The sequence below is a fragment of the Canis lupus genome, chromosome 22, assembly GCF_011100685.1.
Source record: "Canis lupus familiaris isolate Mischka breed German Shepherd chromosome 22, alternate assembly UU_Cfam_GSD_1.0, whole genome shotgun sequence".
NCBI lineage: Eukaryota > Metazoa > Chordata > Mammalia > Carnivora > Canidae > Canis > Canis lupus.
In genome coordinates, this window is record NC_049243.1 from 45,354,604 (window position 1) to 45,367,311 (window position 12,708).

A 12,708-nucleotide genomic window follows, 5' to 3' on the forward strand; every position below is an offset into this window, starting at 1 on the left:
GAGAAAGAGGGTTCTAATCTCTTCTTCTTCGGGCAATAATCTCATCACGGGGGTGGTGTCTACGTACACCCTCGCCTAAAACTAATCACCTCCCAAAGGCCCCACTTCCTAATATCATCACATTGGGAGTTAGGGCTTCAACATATGGATCTTGGAGGGAGGATACAAACATTCTGTGTGCACAGTTAGTACTCAGATTCACATCCTCCACTATCAGAAAAACTAACAAAGAATTCTCAGAATTCTCAGCAGCATCTGCCACTCAAGGAAAGCAGCCTAGGAGGCGCCCTCAGTGACCCAAAGGAAAGTTAAGTTTGCAAAGGTAACTTCTTGCATTTCTCACTTAAGTAAGCAAATTCTTAGAGAGAAATGAAAGAAGACACAGCAACACTGACTCAACTCAAATAGGAATCGAAAGGAAGGTAGTAAGTAAGGGTGGGAAATCGATAATAATCTAGAAAGCCAAAGGGAAAAAAATTAAAGCAGCATGGTGTGCGTTACAAGTCTAGGCCTGCTAAAGCTCCCAGGGTGAACCCAGAGACCCTAGAAGGACATGTGCGGTCATCTATCATCCCTGAGAAGGACAGTGAAAGCAGCCAGGTGGCCAAGACAAGCTGTGGGTAAGAAACTGGAAAAGAATGACAAGATGGAGGAAGGAAAGCATGGGTTTAGAAGGAGATACAACTTGTATTTGGTTAGCATCTGCATTTGAGATCTTGGTCAGGTCGCAGCCACAGAAAAAAATAAAACCCTCATGGTATTCCTATAGGCTCTTACCTTTGGGCTCCTATAGAGGCAGGTTCTTGCTTTTTGAGGCAATAACTACATCAAATTTCATCATCTCAATCTTCAAGGATTGTTTTTTCTTCCTGGGGATTCTTTTTCTAAGGCCATAGGAGGTAAAGAGGAAGGATCAGCATGGGAGATGATGGGACAGGCAGGAGGAAGGCTATGAAAGTGCCCTGGGAGAGGCCACGCTCAACAACACGTGGACTTCATGACAGGACACATGTTGCTCCAGAGCTGTCAGGTTTTTTTCCGTGATTTCCAGATTCTTCCCTCCTCCCCCCTCATAAAACTGGCAAGCAGCTTCCCGCTTCCACTCCTTGTAAGCCAGTGTCTAGCCCTCAACTGTGTCCTTTCTTCAGAATGCCTTCTGGGAGGAGGTGAACAAGACGCTGGTTGAGGATGAGGATTAATTGGATCCGTTTGGAAACAGAGCATTTGCAGGGAGTCTCTGCTGGTTTTTAAGGCACCTGATCCTCACAGAAATAACTGTGTCCCCAAGGAAATCTTTCCTCAGGCCAGGAGGTAAATACAGTAAATTGTAAGAAATAGGAAAAGTAGAAAAATCTAGAAAGAAGATCAGTCACTCTCACCAGTCACCGAGTGGATTGACTAAGCAAAGAAATAGCAAGTCATGACTGGGTACATTTGAGCAGATGGAAGAGGGTTGAAACGATGCGTGGTGATGAGAAATCTGTCAAAGACAGTGACTTGGCAGATCTGGCGGGACAACATTGTTTTAGTCTGATTGCAGAATATGTCCCAAAGGACTCGAGCTGCATTTTAAGGAACTGTAAAGTATCTGATGTATACCCAGCCAGGCAACCACGTTCAGAAAGGTGGGAAATCCACCTGGGAAGGAACTGGAAGCTGACAAACCCAGCATTGTTGAGCGTATCCTTCTGTTCTGCACACACTTGGGAGGGAAGACTCCTTGAAGGCTGGCTGTCCTGTGGGAGAGAGGTGCTGCGTACGCCTCCAGCAAGTGGTGAAAATGCAGCTACAAATAGGAGGGAAGAAGTGCATTGCTGTCAACAACTGAGCAGCCCTGAGAACTGGCACATGGATCATTTGTCCTGTCCATGCCAGAGTTTGCTGCCTCCAGTTCTATGAAGAAAGGACAGATAAAGGGGATCCTGCCGATGAGCAAAGAGGTCAAAGTCAAAGAATTTAGCGTCTGCTCACTGCTGCAACCAATGAGCTATGTCTCCTCCAAGGGTCCCCAAACCGTTTCATGCCACGTGCTCTCCAGCTGGAGGAAAGCCACAACAAATCATTCTTCTGTACAGGAGTCCAGGCTTTACAAGTCCAACTTCTGCTGTGGTCAGCCACTCCTAAGAAACAAGTTTGGCATCTAAGGAGCCATTTGTTAAGAACTTCATTTTCATAAGAATGCATTGAGTTGCATAGTGTATTAGAGTTTTTAAGCATTTTCATATACCTTAGCTCATATGGCAGCTTATGAAACAAGGTAAGTATTATTTGTGTAAATATAAAAAATATATATAATCATATAGGGTAACTAAGTGGCTTGCCCATGAATACTGGGCACTGCTTGGTCTCAGAGAATCTCAGGTGTCTGGGGCCAGTCTCTCACCTTTGACCCTATTTCAGGGTCACATCCCATTGAAGTACCTAATGTCACAGGAGACTCTAGCTTACCAGTCTTCAAGAATATATAAACCCACTTAAATCATAAAATTACAATATGCTTTGACTAATTCCACTTTCCAGTCAAAAAAAAAAAAAATTGGAAAGGGAAAAAGTAATCTATATGAAGAACTTTAGAGAAGTTACACTTAAAACTGAAAATTTTTTTTTAAATTGTGGTAAAATATACATAACATAAAATGTAACATTTTTACCACCTTTAAATGGACAGTTCAGTGGCATTAAGTGTATTTGAGTTATTGTACGTCATCACCACCATCCATCCACAGAACTCTTCCAACTTCCTAAACTGAATGAAACTCTGAATCCATTAAAGACTCCTCCCCCCTCTTTCCTCTCCCCAGCTCCTGGCAACCACCATTCTATTTTCTGTATCTATGAATTTGATTACCCTAATTACCACATGTGAGTAGAATTGCACAATATTTGTCTTTTTGTGTCTGGATTATTTAACTCGGGCTGTCTTTAAGGTTTATCCATGTTATAGCACGTGTCAGAATGTTCTTCCTTTTTAAGGCTGAATATATTGTCTGTACATGCCACATTTTGTGTACCCACGTATTCATCAATGGACACATGGGTCGCATCCACATTTTGGCTGTTGAAAATAATGCTGCTGTGAACAGAAGTGTACAAATATTTGTTCCAGTTCTTGCTTTCAATTCTTTTGAACTGAGAGTTCCAGAAGTAGAGTTGCTAGATCATATGGTTAAGTCTAACTTTAATTTTTTTTGAAATTAATTAATTTTCCATTCCCTCTAGCAAGCACAAGAGTTCCAATTTCTCCATGTTTCCAAGCCTGTTGATGATGGCTAGGCTGGCTTTTGTGGTTCTTATTATGGTCACAAGATGCAAGAAACCATCTGGGAATTTTGAGGGATAAGATTATCATTCAAGGGACTTGGAGAGCACATGGCATGCTCAATGGCCACACAGCAAGGTCAGGGGTTGCAGGGACAATCTAGAGCTTTGCCTTTATTCAGGTCGAGTGTGGGGTACCTGGAGTTTCTCAGGTTCACTGTCAATTGGCTAATTTATTAATATAAAACCTAAGGGTAGGAACTAGGGAGTGAGAAGGGAGATGTGGGTCACTCAAGTGGTCAGTTCTCTAGGTTTTCCAGGGCTTTCTGAAAGGGGATCTTCCTGGGGGAGAGCAGCCTAGTTCTTTATCAGGGTGTTCTGCTAGCAGCTGTGTCATACAGCTGCCGATGTGTTCACTCAAGATGCTGACCCTGAAATGGATGCCCAGGCAATCAAAAGATTGATGCCAGGCACTTAACACTCCACTCTACATCCCTACCAACACTTGTTGTTTTGTTTTAAAATAATAGCCACTCTACTAGATTGAAGTTTAAAACTTAGATTTTAAGAAAGCCTCTGAAGGAAGTTATGGCTACCACAGGTTCACAATCCCTTATTTGAGATCCTTGGGACCGTACTGTGTTTCACGATTCAGACTTTTTTTTTTTAATTTTTAGAAGATCATCCCAGTGCATATACTATACATTATGTAATAATACTCCCAGTGGAGTCTGAGGCTGTAACTCACAATCAACCACATTAAATTTCTGCAGCAAGATGTATTACTATTCCCACTAAGTGGGATAAATGAGGACTCTGATTAGCCTCATTTCAGATCAGATCAAGTTTTGCTAGTAAGAGATCGCAGGAAAAGAAGAAAAAAACTTTGGAAATTTTTAAATTTTGGAACCGCAAATAAGAAATCTGGTACTTATATTAATATTATACTACTTAGATTAGTAAAACTCTTAAACTCACCTGAATGAATGAGTATGTAGCTTAGCATTAGAAATTGCTGGAGAGACATGCATTGAATGCAGCTCATTTGTGGCAACAAGCAGGACTGAATCTGCTTTTACCATTCTCTGCTCAGTGTGCCTTGAGGCAGGAGCAGTAGGAGGAAGCATATGTCACCTTAAAACAAACCCAGGCCAGCACCAGAGGACCCCATTCCTCCCCATTTCTGCCCCAGCTTCCACTTGGACTCCTGCCAACCCCACTGGGCACCACCGGGCTAACCTTCCTTGCAGGTGTCTCACTTCTCAGACTTTTACTGGCTTTCAAATTGCATTAAATCGTGAGAACTGTGTGTCCCTTCCTCCCACCGTGCAGCTCCTTCTGTCAGAGCAACTATCGGCATTAATGAGGTGATAAGAAATACAGAATACAGATAGGTTAACATGTCTGTCCTCCTGGCAAGCACATTTATCTAGCAACTGAATGGCGGCAATGACGGGCACTATGGCTGCCTAGGGGGAACCCTCTGTGGTGTCATGTGACAGAGGATGACAGAGGGTGTCAACTCTGCCACAGAGAGTCCCAACCAGAGCCTGCAGCCACTCACAAGGTTGAATGTGTAAGTCCCCCCCCCCCGCTCCCCCCTGCACAGAATTCCTAAGGGACTCTTCCACCCTGATCATCTGTAACATGTGGATGCAATCAAGGAGGCCTATATCCACAATATGAAATTAGATGTTCGCTTAGTCCATTCAAGCTGCTATAACAAAGTGCCACATCTGGGTAGCTTATAAACAACATTTCTGGAGGCTGGAAGTTCCAGATCATCAGGGTGCCAGCATGGCCTGGGGAGCCCTCTTCAGGGTTGCAGATTTTTCATTGTGTCTTCACGTGGTATAAGGGCTGACCTGGCTCTCCTGGGGCCACTTTTATGAGCTCTGTCTTCATGACCTAATCCCCTCCCAGAGACCTTGGCTCCTGAAACCTTTCCCTTGGGCATTAGGTTTTCAACATGTAACTTGAAGGAAACACAAACATTTAGACCCTCACAGATGCAAAGAAAAAGAATTCTGCAAAACCGCTAAAGATCTAGCTCCTAGACCTACTCTTACAAAATAGAAGGTAACCAGTTTGGGGAAGCTGTGCTTGGCTGTTCATGGATGCCACCCACTTGCCACACTGAGCATGAAGCATTGACAAACCATGACACCCTGTTCGACCTTCCAATTTGTCCTCATTTCTGGGTTCTTCCTGCCCCGGGTAAATGGGCATCTAGCCTTGACCCTAGGCGATCTGTACCAAGACCCTACTTCCTTTCCACATCTCCCCAAACTGTAATGGTGCAAAAAATAGAATGCTGTCATGCCAAGAAGCTGGTGCAAAATATAATAAAGAATAGTATGGGCTCAAAGAGGCATCCATTTCTTCAGGACACGAGCATTATACAAAGAGATCAAACATGAGTCCTGGGCTTCTACAGATCCCTCAAGCTGCACTTTGGATATTCATAGATTTGGCCTCAGGATGTACCTCTGGAGTGACAAAATGGCCTTCTTCTTTTTCAACTGTGCTTTTGGTTTAAGTTTCCACATTGTCTCTAAAGTCAACCTTTGAATACACCGAAAGGAGAAAAGGTTCTTGAGGACACGGGTGCATTGTTACTTGTTTTTATTGTAAGTGGCTGAGCATCAGTAGGCACAGTTAGAGGCTGGGTTGATTTGGCAGTCTCTTATTGTTCCTGGATGCTCAGACTCCCAGGGGTAGCATTCCCATGTAAGCTATCGCAGTCAGCTTCTGATAAATGAGTCTCAGCTAGCCGTGCGGTGCGCACAGCATCTGAAAGAAACAAAGCCCTCCTCTGACCCAGCACAGGTACGGCTGCAGGAATCATTGTCCAAGATGTCGAGGGGCAACACCGGAAGCTGCAGGCACCTTTCAGCCACTCTCTACTCCTGTGTCAGCAAAGGCTAGCTTGCACTTGCTGCTGTTCATGCCAATGAGCTTTAGTGATTAAGCAGAGCTCGTGGAGCCCCGCACATATAATTGATGTCAATAATAGTCAGCCCAATGTCGTATTTTAGAAGTCAAGCCCAGAATCCAACAAGAATTTATTAATCTATCAGCTGCATTGAAAGCACAGAAGTTATGCTTTGCTGCAAAAATAAAGAGATATGGTGACACGACTTTTAAAATTTTCGATTAGGGCATTGTTTTTAGGGCAGCAAATACTGTAAAGCTTTATGGAAAAGAATTTGCAATGCACTCTGTATGTTTTATTATTCATTATGTGGGGAATATTGTGAAGTAGATTTGGTTCAAGATATGGATGAAGACATGGAGCTCATTCAGAGAACCTCTGATTTAAAATGGATAAACCAATTCATATGCAAATATATCATGCATAAGATTTCAATAACTGAAAAATGACTTAAATATAAAAATCTCTCTGTGTGCTTCCATTTCTTCTTTTGAAGGCCGCTGGATAGAGAGCCTTAGGTTTCCAGAACTTGGAAAATGACCCGCAAGAAGGGGAAGAATTTTAAGCATAAGTATATCGTACAGGAATATGTAAATAGGAAGGACAAAATAGAGGAATGGAAAGTTTCTCAGCTTGCAAACCACAATAGTAGAAGCAGTAGGAGAATCATGATATAGCAATTAGGCAGGGCTGCCCCCTGCCTATCAGGTCCCTGCCCTAGGTGTCCTGATGCCCCTTGAGATCCACTCCTCATCCCTCCACTTGGGTCTGTGCCCTGAACAAGGATCTCTACAAACTGAATCACCCACGTCCTCAGGCCACAGGCCTCCAGTTGGCTTCAGCTAATGGGAGGCAGCATGTGGAGATAAGAAGGACGGACTAAAGAGGTCAGGGTATCATTCCCTCAACTCCCTCCCTGATGGGCCATCGTTTGACAGTTGCCATGTCATTTCGTTGCTCTCTGCAATTTCAACTCTTGTGCACACTGGTAACACCTCCTTCAACTCCAGCCTTCCTGCTATTGCCAGCCTTGGGGTTCTTTGCCACCCAGCTCTGGTTTCTGTGTTCACACCTTTGTAAGTTGTCTCTTCTTCAAACTCTCTTTATTACTTATTTGAGTGTGCCATCTGTTTCTTACCAGGACACAGACAAATATAGCACCTTTGTAAGAATTAGAAAGAGGCACCCAGATCGGTCTATGAGACTTCATTACACCGGTTGTCTCTGCGTTGGTATGAATTGAAATTTTCTAAAAGAAAACAATTCCAAAAAAGAAAGAAAAAGAAAAACGTGTCCCTTTGGTGAATGGTGCCCTGCAGGTGCATTGCTTTGTGGGCACAGAATTCAAGCTGGATTTCAGCCCAGCTCCCTCCATCAGTGGATGACTTTGTACAGTGCACAAAATGCCCAGATGAATGTGGCAACCCTCCAAAAGGATGGGTAGATCCCTAAAAGCTGGAAAATATCTTCAAGAGAAAAGTGAAGGCTGACCTGGGTCTTTAAGGATATTTGAGACTTAAATTGGAAAGTGCATTGTGAGCAAGGAAAGCCTGTAGGACAGGAGAGTAGAAAATGTATACAGGCTGTGGATTCTGTAAGGCAAGGAGGGTCCCTTGAAGGGATTGTTGCAGCATAAGAAAGTAGAGATGGGGTGGAAATGGGCTTTGGTTGCTGAGCAATAAAACATGAACTGTCGTTTGTGGTCAACCAGACAGTATGGTGCACCATTTGGACACGTGGACGCTAAAACTAGACCTACTCGGCTTAGATCATGGTTTCACCGCCCGTTAACTCCGTAACTTTCGCACAGCTACTCATCCTCACTCAGCCACAGTTTTCTTTTCTGCAAAGTGGAGATAAAATAGCATGTAACTCTTGGATTTGCTAGGGGGCTGCATTTTAAAATACACGTGAAGTGCTTAGCACAGTGCCTGCTGATAATTGCCCAGTAGACATCAGCTACTATCACCAAAAGTTTTATCAGAAGAGTAATATGATGAAAGCAAGAGCTCGTGAAGATTACTCAGACTGTGTGTGCAGAATGCACTAGAAAGAAAGAGGCAGGCAGAGAAGTCAGTTTGAGGCTGTTATACTATCTGCCTTCCAGGAGGGCCACAAGAAATGAGACAGAAGAAGTAGGTGTAGAGAGCTCTGGGAGGAGAAGAGAAGGAAGGCTGCGAATGGGCAGGTCATGAGCATGCGGAGTCAGAGAGGCTCCAAGCACTTGTCTGAAGTCTGTTGTCTCCATTGGTATAAAAAAGCACATAGGCAGCTTGGGCAGTTGACATCAAGGGACTGACATTTTTAAATCTTAGTACAAGTAAAAGGAATGTGAATCTAAATCTGCCAATAAAAGAATTAAAGAACCATTAGATTTTGCCCTTCTGTTTTGCATAATATCAAATATTAGATCCAAGATTCTATTACAAAATAAAAACCCTATGGACACTTCAAACATTCCAGGGCTCACTGGTTATACCTCGACCTACGAAAGGTGTTTTTTTTAATATCCAGAAGTTTCTTCTGATTAAAGTCTGAGGTAAGGCCTCCTTGGTTGAGAGAGAGTATCCTCGTACCAGAGAATTCTCTAAGAGCATAATTAATTTACAAATTCAGTACTTAGCAAAATTAACCGGAGAGCTGAGGAAGCCAGCGAGCCCTGGACTTTAGTATCTTCCATTTGGGATAGAGGAGGAACATAATTTTAAGAAACAGGGACACGTGGGTGGCTCAGTGGTTGAGCATCTGCCTTTGGTTCAGGTTGTGATCCTGGGCTCCCAGGATTGAGTCTTACATTGGGTTCCCCGCGGGGAGCCTGCTTCTCCCTCTGCCTACGTCTCTGCCTCTCTCTGTGTGTCTCTCATGAATAAATAAATAAAATCTTTTAAAAAATTAAGAAAAAATTTCTGTAAGTCCCCAGTTGAACATTCATTTGTAGGCAAGCCTCCCAAAGAATTCAGTGCCATTTTAAAAATCACCCTGAAACCACTTTTTAGCCATAGCTCCCTATGAGAAAAGTTATTCCTTGTTTTCACTTTTTGGTCTTTTCTTGCAGGAATCTAGCTCATCTGTTGCTGACGTTCTGGCCCACTGCCCAGAGACAGCATGGCACAGTCTGGTACTGAGGCCTTTCCTGCCGTATGCTAATCTGTTCTCTTCACCTTGGCCTTTGCAGATACTTGCCTGAGATCATGAATGATGGGCTGACCAACCAGATCAACAACCCTGAGGTAGACGTGGATATCACACGGCCTGACACTTTCATCAGGCAGCAGATCATGGCTTTACGTGTAATGACCAACAAACTAAAGAACGCGTACAATGGCAATGATGTCAACTTCCAGGACACAAGTAAGGAAGTCTTTACCAGTACCAGTAAACTCCACAGTGAAAAATAGGTTATACCATATTTTTTCTTCAAGGGCAGTGTGCATCTTTAATCTTGTGTCATGTTTACCCAATCTGCAGAGCAGCTTATAGTCCTTGGGACAGAGAGTTCTGATCCCACAAAGCTTAGGATTCTATTAAAACCATAACTGGTCTTGAGGAATAGTTTCAAGGGACTGTATTCAGCAATACCCAAGCTAACATTGAGTCTCATCTGCCAGTTGATCCATTAATGATAAAGCAGCAAAGTAATGTGTTCATCTTCTCCTTCCCCCATCATCATTGGCATCTGCCAAAACTCTTGTCCCCTCTTCCAACCACCAAAAGAAGAATTTCTGAAGATTTCCAAAACAGGGTGGGTTGGAATCCCTGTTTTATCCCTTATTGGCTGGGGTTGTATGCAAATTGTTTCTTGAGTCTTGGATTTCTTTTCTATAGAATAGGAAGCATTCAGGCCTCTGAGGGCGGGTCTTTGGGAGGTTGGTTTGCAGGTCTGTGAAGGAGCTAGGGTAGTATCTCAGGTGCTGTGTATTCAACTGTGTTCGCTCTCCCTCTATCCAGTCACTCACGTGCATGAGCCATAGACATTCGTATCTGAAATAGTGACAGAAATAGTGAAATGCTTGTGCCTTATGACACGTAACTAGTTTATTAGCCATCACAAAATATCAGAAGTGATTGGAAAGACTAGTAAGTGAGCATTAAATGAAATTTGGGGTTTGTGTAAATGGTTTCAAGATGCCTAACTATACAAATGGGGGGGGGGGGGTTGTTTTATTGTTTTTAAGGTTGTTGTTTTTTTTTTTTTTTTTAAGATATGTGTCCTTACACAGAGTTCTTGGGAAAAGATTTCTTGAACATAAGCTGTGCAGTCGCCAGCGATTCTGTAATTTGGTCACTGAAGCAAAAGATGATGCTTGTGTGCTTGAATTAATGAGATAGAAAGAAACAAGTTACAGATGGAAGACATTAAGTCATCCAAGTCCTAGCCATTGTCCGACTGAGTTGTCCCCTGCAGAAAATTTTTAGTGCTTTATCCCATTTTAAGTAACTCAAAAATTAATTTTCTAAATGCAGGGTAATTGCCAACCCAGTAGACTTTATTGCAGTAAAGTTTCTAAGTGTCCTCTTAGAATTTCTCTTCCTCTTCACTAAATCTATTCTTTCCTTTTCAAAAGAGAACCTTCCCCAAGGTTTCAGCCTTTCTGCTTCTCCCCTGCTCATTCCTTAGCTTCGCTCCTTTGAATGCATCATCGTCCTCTCTATCTCATGAAATGCTTTATTATCTGGAGGACTATAGGAATAAATAATTCAAGATAATGTAAGAATTAGTTGAGGTTGGCCTTGTTTCTCTCTCCTCTCTGACCTAAAGAGGTTATATACATGTCAATCTGCAAGGCTTAGGGAATGTCCTTGAGGAGAGATAGTACTCCACTTCCCCTCACAAGAAAATAAAAATTAACAACAGTTAAGAGCATCACTTAGCTCTAACCCAAGCCCCATATTTGGTCCTCTATTTTAGGATAGTGTCTGTCATATAAACCATTATCACATCTTACAACCATCATCACCCTTCCTGCTTTTGACATTTAAAAAAAAAAAATCACCCCTTAAATTCCGGTGTTTCTGACTCCTTTTCAGAAAGAGATGGGCCATTATTTCTTTCAGCTGGAATCTCCTGTCATTATTTGCTTACCACAGTTTTAATATTCTAAATCACTTTAATAATATCTTTGTAAAGGTTATATTACTTCTTGTTCATAATACCAGTGTTAAGAACAATTCCCTTTGCAGTTCTGGTATCTCTGAATTTAATTAATGGGCATTTCTCCCTTTGTAAAGGCCACTAAAGATAAATCCGAGAAAATGTTAAGAACCTGGTATAGTGTATTCAAGTGATCTTACCTGGTATTTAGATGTCCTATTAAAAAAACAAAAAGCTGGGGGGGGGGGGGAGATGGTGGGGTGGCCCGGGTGGCGCAGGGGTTTAGCGCCACCTTCAGCCCAGGGTGTGATCCTGGAGTCCTGGGATCAAGTCCTATATCAGGCTCCCTGGAGCCTGCAAGCATGGAGCCTGCTTCTCCCTCTGCCTGTGTCTCTGCCTCTGTGTGTGTGTGTGTGTGTGTGTGTGTGTGTCTAATGAATAAATAAATAAAATCTTAAAAAAAAAAAAAGAATAAAAGAATCGTACTGAGTTGTGCCTTGCTTACTCAGGGGGACATGAGAAGAGTCCCTGCGTTACTTTGGCTTCACTTATGTAGCATCTAGCAGCCAAGATGGTGCCAGTAATGTCAGGCGCAGCTCAACAAGCACATCCTTGGTTCAGGCCAACAGGGAGGAATTTAGGTCTATTGAATGAATCTTTGAGCAAGTGGGGAAAATAGTAAATTTCATTGCCGACTTTACAGTTTCCTGAGTCCTCCCAGGCACATCATCTCACTAATACCCCCTAACGATTCTGTGAAACAGATATGAATATTCTCATTTTTACAGCTGAAGAAGCAGAGCCACAGTGAGATTAACTGGCTTGCCCTCATTCACTTAAAAAACGGCAGCTTAAATTCTAGGTCCTCTTTGCTGGAGGAACCATGTTTTGTTTTGTTTTGTTTTTCCATCAGGCATCATTGCAAGCACTGGGTTTGGTGCCTCTTTCACCCATTTCACCAGGGTGGCTTCACACATATTCTGCATTTAAATGTTCTTGTATCTCTTGAAATGAGGAAACTGACAGAAGTTGAAGAAACTTCCTAAGGCACATTTAATTATTCAACAAGTATTTATTGTGCACCTGCTGCATGCTAGGGACCATTAAAGGCAATGGGGATACAGAAGTGAATGGTAGGCACCACACAAAGTCTCTACCATCCACAAGAAAACAAGCAAGTTAATAATGCAATTGCAAACGTGCCAAGTACTTTCACACAGATGGAAATTGATGGAGACTGAACCGGGACCCAGGTCTGAGACACAGGGTTGATGCAACAGGAAGGAAGCAAGTGATGACAGGTGGGACTAGAGCAGGCCCAGAAGGTATGGCAGACAAGTGAGAGGATGCCATGCCAACACAACATACGAGATGGGAGCCCTGGTGTTGGTTTCAAATGGGGAATGGTGCACCTTTTCTGTAA

The 12,708-nt window shown here is 42.8% G+C and overlaps 1 protein-coding gene across 2 annotated transcripts in view; it reads left to right on the forward strand.

Annotated features, from left to right (window-relative positions):
- The window catches only part of GPC6 (glypican 6), a 1,082,045-nt gene that overhangs the window by 1,064,397 nt on the left and 4,940 nt on the right, over window positions 1-12,708 (forward strand). For both annotated transcript variants that reach the window (XM_038569871.1, XM_038569872.1), the window contains one exon: window positions 9,369-9,544. In XM_038569871.1, coding sequence (XP_038425799.1) covers window positions 9,369-9,544 — 176 coding nt within the window. The remainder of the gene's footprint in view (window positions 1-9,368; window positions 9,545-12,708) is intronic.